The following is an 11,843-nucleotide window of genomic DNA, read 5'->3' as shown; positions in this document are numbered from 1 at the left end:
GGGCGGGGTTCTGTCTCCGCAGCAGTGGGCGGGGCCTGGGAGGGCACCGCCCCCTAGGGCGCGCGGCGGAAGGCGTTAGTGGCGGCGGCGACACGTGCTTGCGGCGGCGGGACCCGGATGGTGAGTGGGGCCGGGCCGGGCCCCGCGCTTCCCGACCCGTCCCCGGTACCGGCCGGGACTCAAGCGTGCGGGCGGCCGTACCGGTGGCGGGCGGGGACCCGCTGAGGCCTGCGAGGTGGGAGGCGGCGGCGGGGCCGGGCCTACACCGCGGCCTGTTGCCCTGGCAACGAGCGGCCCCGCACCGGGACCGCAACGGCCCCGGTGCCCTCGCTCAACCGGCCGCCCCCTCCCCGCAGCCGGGGCCGCCGGGTTCCGCCATGCCGATCGTGGAGCGGCTGAAGGAGGCGCTGAAGGCTGGGCGGCGGGAGGCGGGGGAGGACGCGGAGCTGGGCCGGTTGCTGGCCGCCTCGGCCAAGAAGGTTCTGCTGCAGAAGATCGAGTTCGAGCCCGCCAGCCGCGGGTTCTCCGGGCAGCTGGAGCTGCTGCGGGGCAAGTACGTGCTGCTCAACCCCGGCGCCGAGGGCTCCAGCCGTCCCCGCGGCTCCCAGGAGGGGTTGCCCGGCAAGCAGGGTAGGTAGAGAGGGCCGGGAGGGAAGGGTCCCCTGGCCCGTAGCCCCTCGGCTCACCGCCCCTCACCGCCCCTCTGCCCTTAGGCAGCGACCATGGCCCTCGGGGCCCGGCGGACGGCATCCCCGCCCCCCAGAAGGTGCTCTTCCCGGCCGAGCGCCTCTCCATGAAGTGGGAGCGGATCTACCGGGTGGGCGCCGGGCTGCACAACCTCGGCAACACCTGCTTCCTCAATTCCACCGTCCAGTGCCTCACCTACACCCCGCCGCTCGCCAACTACCTGCTCTCCAAGGAGCACAGCCGGAGCTGTGAGTGGGGAGGGGCTCGGCGGGGCAGCAGCAGCGGTGCCTGCCTGCCCTGCTCCCGGTGCTGTGCTCAGCACCTCCGCATGCGGCTCAGCCCGGGGCTGGGCGGGTGTCGGGATGTGCGTTCCCTGCTCCTTTCTGCCCTTCCCTCCATCGGGAGGTCGTTCCTGCCTACAGCTCTCTTTTCCCAGCCCTAGCAGCCTTCCTGAGCTCTGTGTCCTTGTGCCGCGGAGGCTTTGTCTCTTCTGGGTATAGCCAGGGGCTAGGATGGGTCCAAGAGGGTCTTGGGGCTGAGCTGGGGGTCCCAAACAGCTGCTGTGTGTGGGCAGGGCAGAAGGCTGCGTGCAGGCAGTGGGTTCTGTTTATGGGTGGCTTGGAAAGGGATTCGTACTCCCAACTGTGACCCAGGGGAGGACATGGGGCTCACAGCCCCCCCCCCCCCGTAGGGCTCTGGTGGAATCTGTGCCTCGGGCTGCTCCAGACAGTGCCTGTGACCTGTTTTCCATCTGTGTGGAACCTGGGGAGGTTGCAGGGGCTGGTGCTGTGGCAGGGCTGTGCCAGCTGAGGTGCTGTGTGTCCTTTGTGCCCTGGGTGTCCCAGAGCTGCTGCTGCAGCACAGGGATCCTGGGGAGAGCTGAGAATGGCTGAGCTGTGCTGGACCAGCCATCCCCCGTCTCCTCTACTGCCTCCACTTCTCGTGCTTTGTCCCCAATGTCCTGTGTTCTCTTCTGCTCCAGGTGGCCAAGGAGGCTTTTGCATGATGTGTGTTATGCAGAACCACACGATCCAGGCTTTTGCCAACAGCGGCAACGCAATAAAGCCAGTGTCCTTCATCAGAGACCTCAAGAGTAAGGATGGCTGTTTGAGAGCAGTGACTAATGCAGGAGCAGAGCCTTTGAGATGAGGGCAGGTCTTGGCAGGCGGGTTCTTTGAAATGACTCACTGAGCCTGCCAGGGGGCTGCATGGGGCTTCCCCCGTGGCCTGCGTGAGTCTGACGTCTGGGTTGAGTGGGCTCAAATCCTGGAATCCTTGTCCCGAGGGAGGGAGGAAGCATTAGTGTCTGTCACAGCACGTGTTGAGGCTGATTCCTCCCTCTCCTGCAGAGATTGCCCGGCACATCCACTTCGGCAGGCAGGAGGATGCTCACGAGTTCCTGCGTTACACCATCGACGCCATGCAGAGGGCCTGCCTGAACGGCTGCGCCAGGTACCTGGGGCCTCTGGTAGCCCATCACTGCTCACCTGCTGTCCCCGTGCTGGTCTGTTGTGCCCTTAGGAGGGAACTGTGGGGTGAATGTGTTTGCCAGGTTGGATTCAGGGGGAGGTGACAGCTCTAGGGGCCTCAGGTGGATGGCATAATGCTCCGTGACACAGCTCTGGGCTTCTCCCTTCTCCTTACACCTCCGCCCCAGCACAGCTCTAGTTCTGTCCCCAAATCCTGAGGCTGCTGTGGGTTTGGATCCTGTTGCCAAGGAATCAAGGCAGGCTTGTTACCTCAGCCCCAGATCTGAGGCTGTGGGTGAGCAGCTTCCCCACTCCCCATCCCAGGAAGCCTGTGTTGCCTCTGTCTGCAGTGCCAGCTCTGGCCAGGAGTTTCTGCTCCTTCCAAAGGAAGGTATGATTGAAGCCTGGTGCCACCCCTTGAGCTCTGGCACTCTCAGAGGCTGCAGGTTCCCTCTGCTCCCAAAGTTCTGCTGGCCACAGTGTGTAGGGAAGCTGTCCTGCGGACAGTGGTGGCCCTTGGGGGTGTCTGTTGCAGAGGGGCAGTGTGAGACCCAATGCTGCTCTCTCCAGGTTGGATCGCCAGACCCAGGCCACAACACTGGTTCACCAGATCTTTGGGGGTTACCTGCGGTCCCGTGGTGAGTGCTGGCTGCCAGGTCCTGAGCCTGGAACTCTCAGGGCTGCTGTTGCCCTGAGAGCCTTGCAGTAAAAATCTTTGGGAAAATGACTGAGTGATCCGAAGCCACAGTGGGTCAGCACTGTGGTACCTGTGGGTCTTGATCCCAGTTGTAGTGATGGAAAGAGCTGTTGGCTCTGGGTCCCCAGCCCATTGCCATTGCAAAGGCACCCATACTGGCAGCTATCTGGCAACGCTTGCTGTCCCAGCAAGTGGTGGAATTGCCAACCTTCCTCTTTGCCAGGCTGTGAATCATGGTGCTGACCTCCCAAAGCCAGAGGGGGAAATGCTGCAGCTGCCTGTGCTCTACTGGGGGTGCAGGGGTTGTGGTGGAATGTGCTCAGTGCTCTTCCTTTTGCAGTGAAGTGCTCGGTGTGCAAGACTGTCTCGGACACTTATGACCCCTTCCTGGACCTGGCACTGGAGATCAGGGTACTAGGGCAGGGCTGGGGACAGGACGGGCTCTGCTCTGGGGGGGGGATTCCTACAGCTGCACCCTGACTGCTCTTGAGGTTCTGTAACCCACTGGTCTCACAGCACCTCAGGCAAGAGGGACACAGGCTCTGTTGTTGTGCTGCCCTCTCTGTCTGGCAGCAGTGCTTGTTGCCAAGTGTGAACCACAGGTCCTTGGTTGGGGCTCCATGGTGCTGGGGGGCAGCACAGCTGTCCCCAGCAGCATGCTGGCTGGTGGCAGGGTGGGCAGGGCTGGTGTGGGCTGTGTTCCCCTGCTTTGTGCACTGCCCTGACCTCTCCTCTGTCCTTGCAGCACGCCGCAAACATTGTGCGGGCGCTGGAGCTGTTTGTGAGGCCCGAGGTGCTGGGCGGGGAGAACGCCTACATGTGTGCCAAGTGAGCATGGGGGCTGTGGGCAGGGAGGGGCTGGATGGTGGGAAGCAGATGGAAAGCCTGCTGTGATATCAGGGTGATCCTCTGCCTGCTCCGTGGCTCCACTGTGAGGCTCGTGGCTTGTGATGGAGTCTGCTGCTCCTGAGCTAACCTCTCTTGTGAGGAAGGTCAGCAGATAGAGCCCTGAGCCCTGGAGCAGGGCCTGCTGACAGCAGGGCCATTTCCCTGGGGTTTGCTGCTTGGGTAGGGCTGGCAATCATCTGGGTGGTGGAACAGCTTGAATAGCTTGAGGTCTTGCTCTGCAGATGCAGAAAGAAAGTGACAGCCAGCAAACGCTTCACCATCCACCGAGCCTCCAATGTTCTCACACTCTCACTGAAGCGCTTTGCTGACTTTGGTGGAGGCAAAATCACAAAGGTGAGTGCTCAGCAGTCCAGAGTTGAGGCTGTGTCCTGGCCCTTGGTGGGAGGTGGCCCTGTGTGCTGCACCATCTCTGCAGCCCTTCCCCAGTGATGTGGTGGGAGTTTGGCTCATCTGGCATCTTCCTCAGTGTCACCTTCTCTCCAGACATGGGATTTGCAGGGCAGCTGAGCTGTTCTTGCTCAAGCAAGAAAGCCTGCTGCTCTGCAGGCTCCTGAGATGTCCTCTCCCCACAGGACGTGGGGTACCCCGAGCTGTTGAACATCCGCCCATACATGTCTCAGAACAACGGGGATGCTGTTATGTATGGTCTCTATGCAGTGCTGGTGCACTCAGGGTACAGCTGCCATGCAGGGCACTACTACTGCTACGTGAAGGTGAGCCCAGGGCACTCTTGGCACCTGCTCTGGGCTGGGTGCTGGTGGGTGCTCATGGGTCCCTGCAGTGTGCAGGAGGGAGGGTGCTCAGCAGAGGTGCAGGGTATGGAGCACTGAGTGGGGGTACAGGCTGTGCTCTACCACAGGAGGTTACTTTTGCAGAGTACCCTTGCCTTCCCTGGGTCACTTGAGGGTTTTGGGGAGAGAAGCTCTGCTGATGGGCATTGTTCTGCTATGCTTCAGGCTAGGAGGGTCCTCAGACACAGCCTGACCCTGTTCTCTCTCCTTCCACAGGCCAGCAATGGGCAGTGGTATCAGATGAATGATGACCTGGTCCGCTGCAGCAATATCAAAGTGGTCCTCAACCAGCAGGCCTACCTGCTGTTCTACCTGAGGTGAGGGTGCCAGGTGTCCCCTCCAGCTCACAGTGTTTGGGCCAGGGCTGTGACCTTGTTCCAGGGGTAGGAAAGAGCTTGGTCCAAGTAGCCCCAGTGCCCATGTGCATTTGGTGGCTTGGTGGAGGGTGGCGGGGTGAGGCCCAGCCCCTTGTGGCTTTCTTGTAGATCAAGAGCCCCTCACTTCCACAGACCTTCTGACTCCCATGTTTTGTGTGTCTCTGACAAGAGAATTCCAGTTGCTCAGCCCCTTGCAGCTAACGTCTGTGCCTCTGCCTCCAACAGGATCCCCAGCCCCAGGAAGAGCTCAGAGGGGCCCGTGGCCAAAGCTGCCTACAGCCTGCCTGGCTGCACCGGCAGCAGCTCCGATCAGGTCAAGAAACCTGTGACCAGCAGGCCCCTGTCTTCACCTCTGATGGGCCGGGTGAGTCCTGGGGGCTGCTCTTGGCCAGTGCTCGCCCCAGTGGGGCACTGCTGCCCCTCCACCTACTCTGCCAGGACAGGAGGGCTGTGGCTTCGCAGGGGGGATCCTGATGAGCCAGGGGTTGCCATGTGGAGCCAGAGAGGGGCAGGGAGGGCAGTGTGGCTCTGTCTTTGGCTCCTTGAATTCTCTGCTCACTGAACTCTCTCTCATTGTCTAGACACCAGACATGCTGCCAGGGAAGAAGCTGCCAGGGCCAGAAGAGATTGGGGTCCCTGTGGCCCGCAACATGTTTGGGACTGGGCCAAAGCTGCTCAATGGAACCGCTTCACCTAAGCTACCCTCTGGGTCCCCATCACCCAAACTGCCCCTGAAAGCCACCCACGCAGCCACAGCACTGCCCAGTGACACAGCCCGCAGGCCCAAGAAGCCACTCACCTTCCCACAGCTGCCTCCCACCTCCCGAGCAGTTCAGGGCTTTAGTGACACCACCAACAGCAGTGGGGCCAAAGCAGAGCTGCCCCGGCAAAGCTCCTGGGAGAGCAAGCAGCCACCTACCTCATCCAGCCTGGAGCCTGGGGACAGTGGGGAGAACGCCGAGACCCAAGAGAGAGGCTCCTGTGGCAGCTGTGCTGGCAGCCCAGCACACGACACAGCGGGGAAGCCAGCCAAAGCACCTCTAAAGGGCAGCACTCCTCAGGAAACAGACTGTGGTACCGACCCACCTGCTGGCTCCGGCACCAAGCCGGCTGCTCCCAAAGACACCCAGAAGCTGGTGAAGCTGAAATCATCCCCACTGGGCAGTGCCACTCTGGAGCTGAGCAGCACCATGTCACCACCACCAGCCAAGAAATTGGCACTCTCTGCCAAAAAGGTGAGTCTGAGCCTCTGCTTGTAAGGGGACAAGAAGCCTTGTGCCATCTGAGCTGGGGCTTGTGTTGGGGACCAGAGCAGAGCTAATGCTGATGGGTGTCCTGCTGAGCTGGAGGTGGGTGGGGAGAGCCCCTCAGTCATGGGAAGTTGCTCTGCTCTCCCTCTGGGTTGGGGTGCAGGGACAGAGCCCTGCTGTTGTTGACATCCCTGAGTGATGCAGGAGGAATGGCACCTGCCTTCCTGCTCAGGTGGTGAGAGAGGTGGCTGTGCCCTACTCCCTGCAGTGAGGTGGCCTCGCCAGCCTTCTCTGTGTTGTGTGTCCCCTGGGGCAAGTGGGAGCAGGTGACATGCAGCTGGAGTGCTGTGGAGTTGCTGCTTCCTTGGGATTTACCCTCTGGGTGCTGCTGTGCAGCCAGGGCTTGGGATGGTGCATGGGGGGTTCTGTTCTTTTAATTTCCTTCCTTCCTTTTTTCCTTTGTGCTTCTAACTGAAAACACTTCTGATTCTTCTTCTACCACCCCTCACTTCCCTCCCCCCGTCTGTGTCTGTTCCCCTCCCTTTTCTCTGGGCTCCCCTTTTTGTTTTCTCCTCTTGGCTCACGGAATCCTCTTTTCTTTAGACCACCAAGTTTTTATTTATGTCAATAACTGCAGGGCAACATCCCACGGAAGGCGAGCAGAAGTGACCACCATGCACAACCTCACCCACAATTTGCTGAGCACACCTCCCCCATGAACACCACCCACCCTGTCTCTACTCCCTGGCCTTTTGGAAAGTCAAGGTAAGCAGTGTCAGTCACTCTCAGGGTCCTGCACAGTAGCAAGGCCAGTAGCAGCAGCCTTGGGGTTCCCCACAAAGCAGCTGTCTGGCATCACAGCTGTCTTGGAGGATGATTTGGCAGCTGGTTCTCCTGGGCTCATAGAGCTTGCTCTGGATCCTAGAAGCAGGGCAGTTTGACTGTTAGCATAGGGTGGGAGAGAGCTTTTCAGGCTCTGAGCACGTACTAGTGTCCCATGGGATCCAGGCACCAGCCTGGATCTAGATCTGGCTTCACGTCTCCCTTGTAACCTTCACATTCAGCATGTGCTGCAGCAACACTCACTCTTTCCTAATCCCCTGTGGGACAGCGTGTGCCCTGGATGTGGCACTGGGCAGGTGCAGTGTCACTGCACACTTGCAGCTGCTCTAAGAGCAGGATCTGATCCAGATCTTGTGGCTGATGTGGTAGCAGTTGGGTCCTGTGCTCAGACACTTCAGGATGGGGACAAAAAAGGGAGCTCTGGCTGCTAGCCTGGCTTGCAGATCACGTCAGCCTCTTCTCCTGTCCTTCAGGCTGTCCTCATCTGCTCTCAAACTGCCAAATTCTGGAAAACCTGCCTTTAGCTTCATCTCCAACTCAGCCCCTCAGCTCCCAGCCTCTCCCCTGACCAATGGTTCTGCTGCCCACCCTTCACACCACCATCCTCCCTGCAGCAAGGATGAAGGGCCCAGCCAGGTAACCCATGGTTCTTCCAAAAAGAAGCGTCGAAGGCATCATCACAGAGCAAATGGCAGCCCTCATGCTCTGACTATGAAAGAAAAGGATGAAATCTCCAGTCCCCCCAAGAAGAAAAAGAAGAAGAATCTCACCCAGGAGGGCTCAGAGTCCCTTTTGTGGAAAGAGGCAGCAGGCAAGGGGCCCAACAGTGGCTGTCAGGAGCCAGGCTGTCAGGACCTGGAGATCATGCCCAAGCAGCAAGTGTCAGAACCCAGTAGTTGCCTGGACACAGCACCAATCTCCCCCCTCAAGAAGAAGAAAAAAAAGAGGAGAATGGAGGAGACAGAAGAACGCTGCTCTGGGATGCTGTCCTTGTGCAGGTGAGGAAGTAGGGTCAGGCTCCATGCTCTGCTCTGCCTGCAGCCAGGCTCCTGGGTCTGCTGCTTGTTTTCTGTGAGTGGGATGAGCTTTGCCATGGAGCCAGCTGAAGCACTGGGTTACCAGGGGGTCATTCACCTTACCCCAAGTACAGCCCTGGGGTGTGGGTGTCCCTGTGTCCCATTGCCCTGTGGGCAGCTCAGACTCTTCCTCCCCATGGTCTGGCTGGATCGAGCTGACCCCTCCTGTCTTTACCAGCTCTAGGAGGGCTGCAACAGAGCCCTGGAGCCCAAAGCAGCGTTGGAGCAAGGAGGCTGGGGCTGGGGACAGCGAGCACCGCAAGCACAAGCGGAGGGAAAGCCTCAGCAGCCCAGCCCAGGAGCAGCCGTCTGCAGACAGCATCCACAGTACAGATAGCACCTCAGGTATGAGCATGGCCCCCTCTGCCCTGACAGAGCTGTTTTCTTGTGTGCCCCATGGAGCACCAGTGTCCAGTCCCAACTGCCTGATGGTGCTCATCCTGATCTCTGTCCCCACTGAGCTGCTGGTTGTACCCTGGGTGAGGGTACAGCCTGATGGGGTTGGGACCCACCACCTGGGGTGGAGGTTCCCTCCTGCTCCTCTCTGCTCAGGACAGGCCCCAGTGTGTCCAAACACTGTGCCATCAGGACCTTGTTAGTCTCAACAGTGTCTCCTGGGGTGGGATCTGTGTTGGAAATGGAGCAACACAGGAGCTGCCTCTGCCTCCTCTGGCATGTGTGTCGTCACTCGTCCTGTTTCTGCAGTGGCAGCACGTGCATGGGACAGATGGGCTCAAGACAGGGACAGGCACAGCCCTGAGCATGGCTGTGGGGCTGGCACAGCACCCATGAACCAGGAGGAGCCCAATGTGGTGAAGGAGCTGCTCAGGAACTCCTTGGACAAGGCTTATGGCAAACAAGGTGATCCCTGCTGGCCTGGGTGGGCAAACAGCCCCTCTTTGGGGGGGTGGCCTGCACAGGCAGGTGCAGCAGAGCATGGTGGGGTGCTCTGGTCTGACTGTACTGCCCCACAGTGTTGACCTGGGAGGGTGAGATCTCTGCTGTCAGCCAGGATGCCATACGAGATGCAGCCTGGGCCTGCAGCGAGACCATCATCGATGAGTGGGACAAGGAGTTTGACAGAGGGAAGGTGGGTGCTGGCTGCATCCCAAGCTGGAGTGGGTGGGGAGAGGTGGTGGGGACACTCAGTTCTGACCCAAAGAGCATTCTTGCCTCTGCACAGGTAAAGAAGATTAGGAAGCTGAAGCAGGAGCGGAGGAGACACTTCAATCCCTTCCAGAAGCTGCAGAGCAAACGCAACTTCTGGTCGGTGACACATCCTGCTAAGGTGGTCAGCCTTGGCCACCGGCTCTGAGGTGAGCTAGTCCAGGGGGCAAGGATGGGGGGGGCAGCTGCCTGGTGAGGGACTAACAGCACTCCTTTCCCCCCAGGTTGACATCTGCATCCCCCCACCACCAAATGGAGCAGCGGTGCCCGGGGAAGGACCGTCCAGGAGTGCTGTCCTGGGAGCTGCTGGGGGATCCTGCTGCCGAGGGGAGGGGACACGGGACCCTGGGTGTCCTGTGGTGTCCCTGGGGATTGGGGCTGATTCCCTCTGCTCCCCAGCCCTGCAGGAGCCTGAACCCCTCCCCAGCCGCGTACAGACTCTGGCTTCACTGTGCCTCTGGCCGGGGCTGGAGCAGCCCCTTCACCCACCCAGTCTGGGGCTCGGGGGGACCCCCAAAAAGTGCCTGCAGTGCGTGTCCTCCCTCGGGGAGAGGGCGCCAGCCCGTGCCACAGAACCAGGAGTGCGGGGGGCTGGTGTTGCTGTCCCGGACACGGCCCGGGGCTGCTCCAGCTCTTCTGCCGCTCCCTTCCCCTCCCCCGGTGCCAGCCGCAGCGGGAACCGTTCGCTGCCCCTCCCTAAACCCCCCCACCCGGGCAGGGCCCCGCTCCCTCCCACGGCCCCGCGCTGGCCGCGGGAGGAGGTGGCGGGTCCCGGCGGGGACGGGGCGCTGCTGCCGCCACCGCGGGCAATAAACTCGTGGTGCTTTGTCAAAGGGCTCGGACCGGATCGGGACACCGGGGCGGGGGTGGCACCGACCGGGCCGGGGGGGAACCGGGGGGAGGAGCCCTGGAGGCCCCGCCCGCTCCTGTCACGTGTCCCCGCCCGTGTCGGTCTCGGCGCCGTCGTCAGGCGGGCGGGGCCGGAGCGGCGGCAGCGGCGGGATGGAGGAGGAGGGAGCGTACGGTCAGTGCGGGGCCGGGCCGGGGCAGCGCCCGGGGGAAAGGGAAGCCTCGGCAGGGCCGGGCGAGCGGGCGGGGAGGGGTACGGCGGTCCCGGGCACGTAGCCGGGCGAGGTCCGTGATCCGGGAGGAGGAGGGTCGGGAGGGACTCTCCCCGGCGAGCGGGAGGGTTTGGGTTGGGCCGCTCCCAGGTGCCGAACCGGGACCGGCGGCTGCGGGCAGGGCTGGGGGGCGGTGGGACCCGCACCCCCAGGTGACGGAGCGGCCGCGGCCTTGGCGGCGTGTGCCGGGCGGGGCCGGGCGAGGGGGTGGCGGGGGAAGAGCCGGGAGGAAACCGCAGCAGGGCGGGGAGCAGGGCCCGCAGCACCCCCGCAGCCCCCTCTGGTCGCAGGCGCGGCCTCGGTCCTGCCGGGGGCTCAGCGTGATTCCCGCTGTGCTGCTCGTGAGCTGCCTGCAGTGTGGGACCTGCCGGTAGCCTCTAGGACTGCATGTCTGCTCTTTGCCTCTCACCGTTTATGCTCAGCTGCTGAATCCCAGCGCTGTGAGCTGAGCACGGGGAGCCTGCACACCTGCAGAGATGTTGGACATCTCACGAATCACCCTGGCTCACGAGCATGTCTGCTGGGCTTGGAAGCACCACGCTCCCAGGGTGGGAGAGGCAGCACAGGGGCTGCAAGTCCCCTCTCTCGTGTTTCCTTCCCCACTTCCCTTCATCCTCTGTGCCCGCAGAGCATTCCTGTGCGGTGCCAAGGAGCAGCACCGGGTGGGAAGGCACTGCCTGTGCCTCGGCCCTCTGAGGCAGGTTCCTGGGGGTCAGCAGGTGGGTTTTCCTTGAGTGAGGACTTTGCTGAAGGAAGGATGGAGTTTGGGTGAGATGTGAAACCAAGGTCCCGATGCTGGTGGTTGTTCTTCCCAGGAGCCGTGGTCACACAGGCACTGCCCATGCCAGTGAAGACGCTGCTGCCAGCAGTGCTGGCTCACGGGCTGCCTGCCCACTTCCACTGTTGTGCAACCCAGCTGATTAGGAGACTGCTGTTCCGTCCCAGAAGAGAGTGTGCTTGGCAGTGGGGACTTTGCTGTGCGAGATAAGGTGCGAGCGCTGGGTGCTGGTGCGTGGCCTGGCATGGGCGTGTCAGATACAGACCATGGGCAGGAGGCACTGCAGGGAGCAATTCTGTGAGCAGCCTCTTGCTGCTTCCTGGAATCACCTAGAAAATGTCCCAGGTTGTCTGTCAGCATCAGAAAAAGCCCACTACCCATGTCATGAGACAGCAGAAGGGGTAGCACAGCCACCTTCCCAACCCAGACACTGTCCCCATTGCAAGGGCCTCATGGTCTGCAACTCTCATGCCTTCAAGCTCTTGTTGGTTTTGCAGGGGACAGTCTGGTGAGGCCTTAGCATGATGCAAGCCCGACATGGAGGCTCTTGGTGGTGGGATTGTGCTGACAGCAGTGTCTGCCCCACGATACGTGGCCCCTCTCTATCCGTCTGCCTCAGCAGAGAGCAAATCCCAGAGCAAGCAGCTGGTGGCACAGATGCAGGCTCCCCCTGCTCCC

General features: G+C 61.5%; 1 protein-coding gene across 1 annotated transcript; it reads left to right on the top strand.

Annotated features, from left to right (window-relative positions):
- Positions 1-94: 94 nt before the first annotated feature.
- Positions 95-10,008, top strand: USP36 (ubiquitin specific peptidase 36). The gene is made up of 20 exons (XM_030462053.1): positions 95-120; positions 357-630; positions 714-935; positions 1,670-1,780; positions 2,037-2,139; positions 2,727-2,794; positions 3,194-3,264; positions 3,599-3,681; positions 3,984-4,095; positions 4,335-4,475; positions 4,770-4,870; positions 5,156-5,294; positions 5,512-6,165; positions 6,818-6,945; positions 7,497-8,021; positions 8,278-8,444; positions 8,805-8,960; positions 9,074-9,189; positions 9,283-9,415; positions 9,491-10,008. Exons 1-19 carry the CDS (start codon positions 118-120, stop codon positions 9,412-9,414), a joined length of 3,306 nt encoding a protein of 1,101 aa, XP_030317913.1. The 5' UTR covers positions 95-117; the 3' UTR covers position 9,415; positions 9,491-10,008.
- The last annotated feature ends 1,835 nt before the right edge of the window (positions 10,009-11,843 follow it).

Source organism: Calypte anna, chromosome 18 (genome assembly GCF_003957555.1).
Source record: "Calypte anna isolate BGI_N300 chromosome 18, bCalAnn1_v1.p, whole genome shotgun sequence".
NCBI lineage: Eukaryota > Metazoa > Chordata > Aves > Apodiformes > Trochilidae > Calypte > Calypte anna.
The sequence above is the reverse complement of the archived record's forward strand: the minus strand, read 5'-3'. Positions and strand labels throughout refer to the sequence as shown.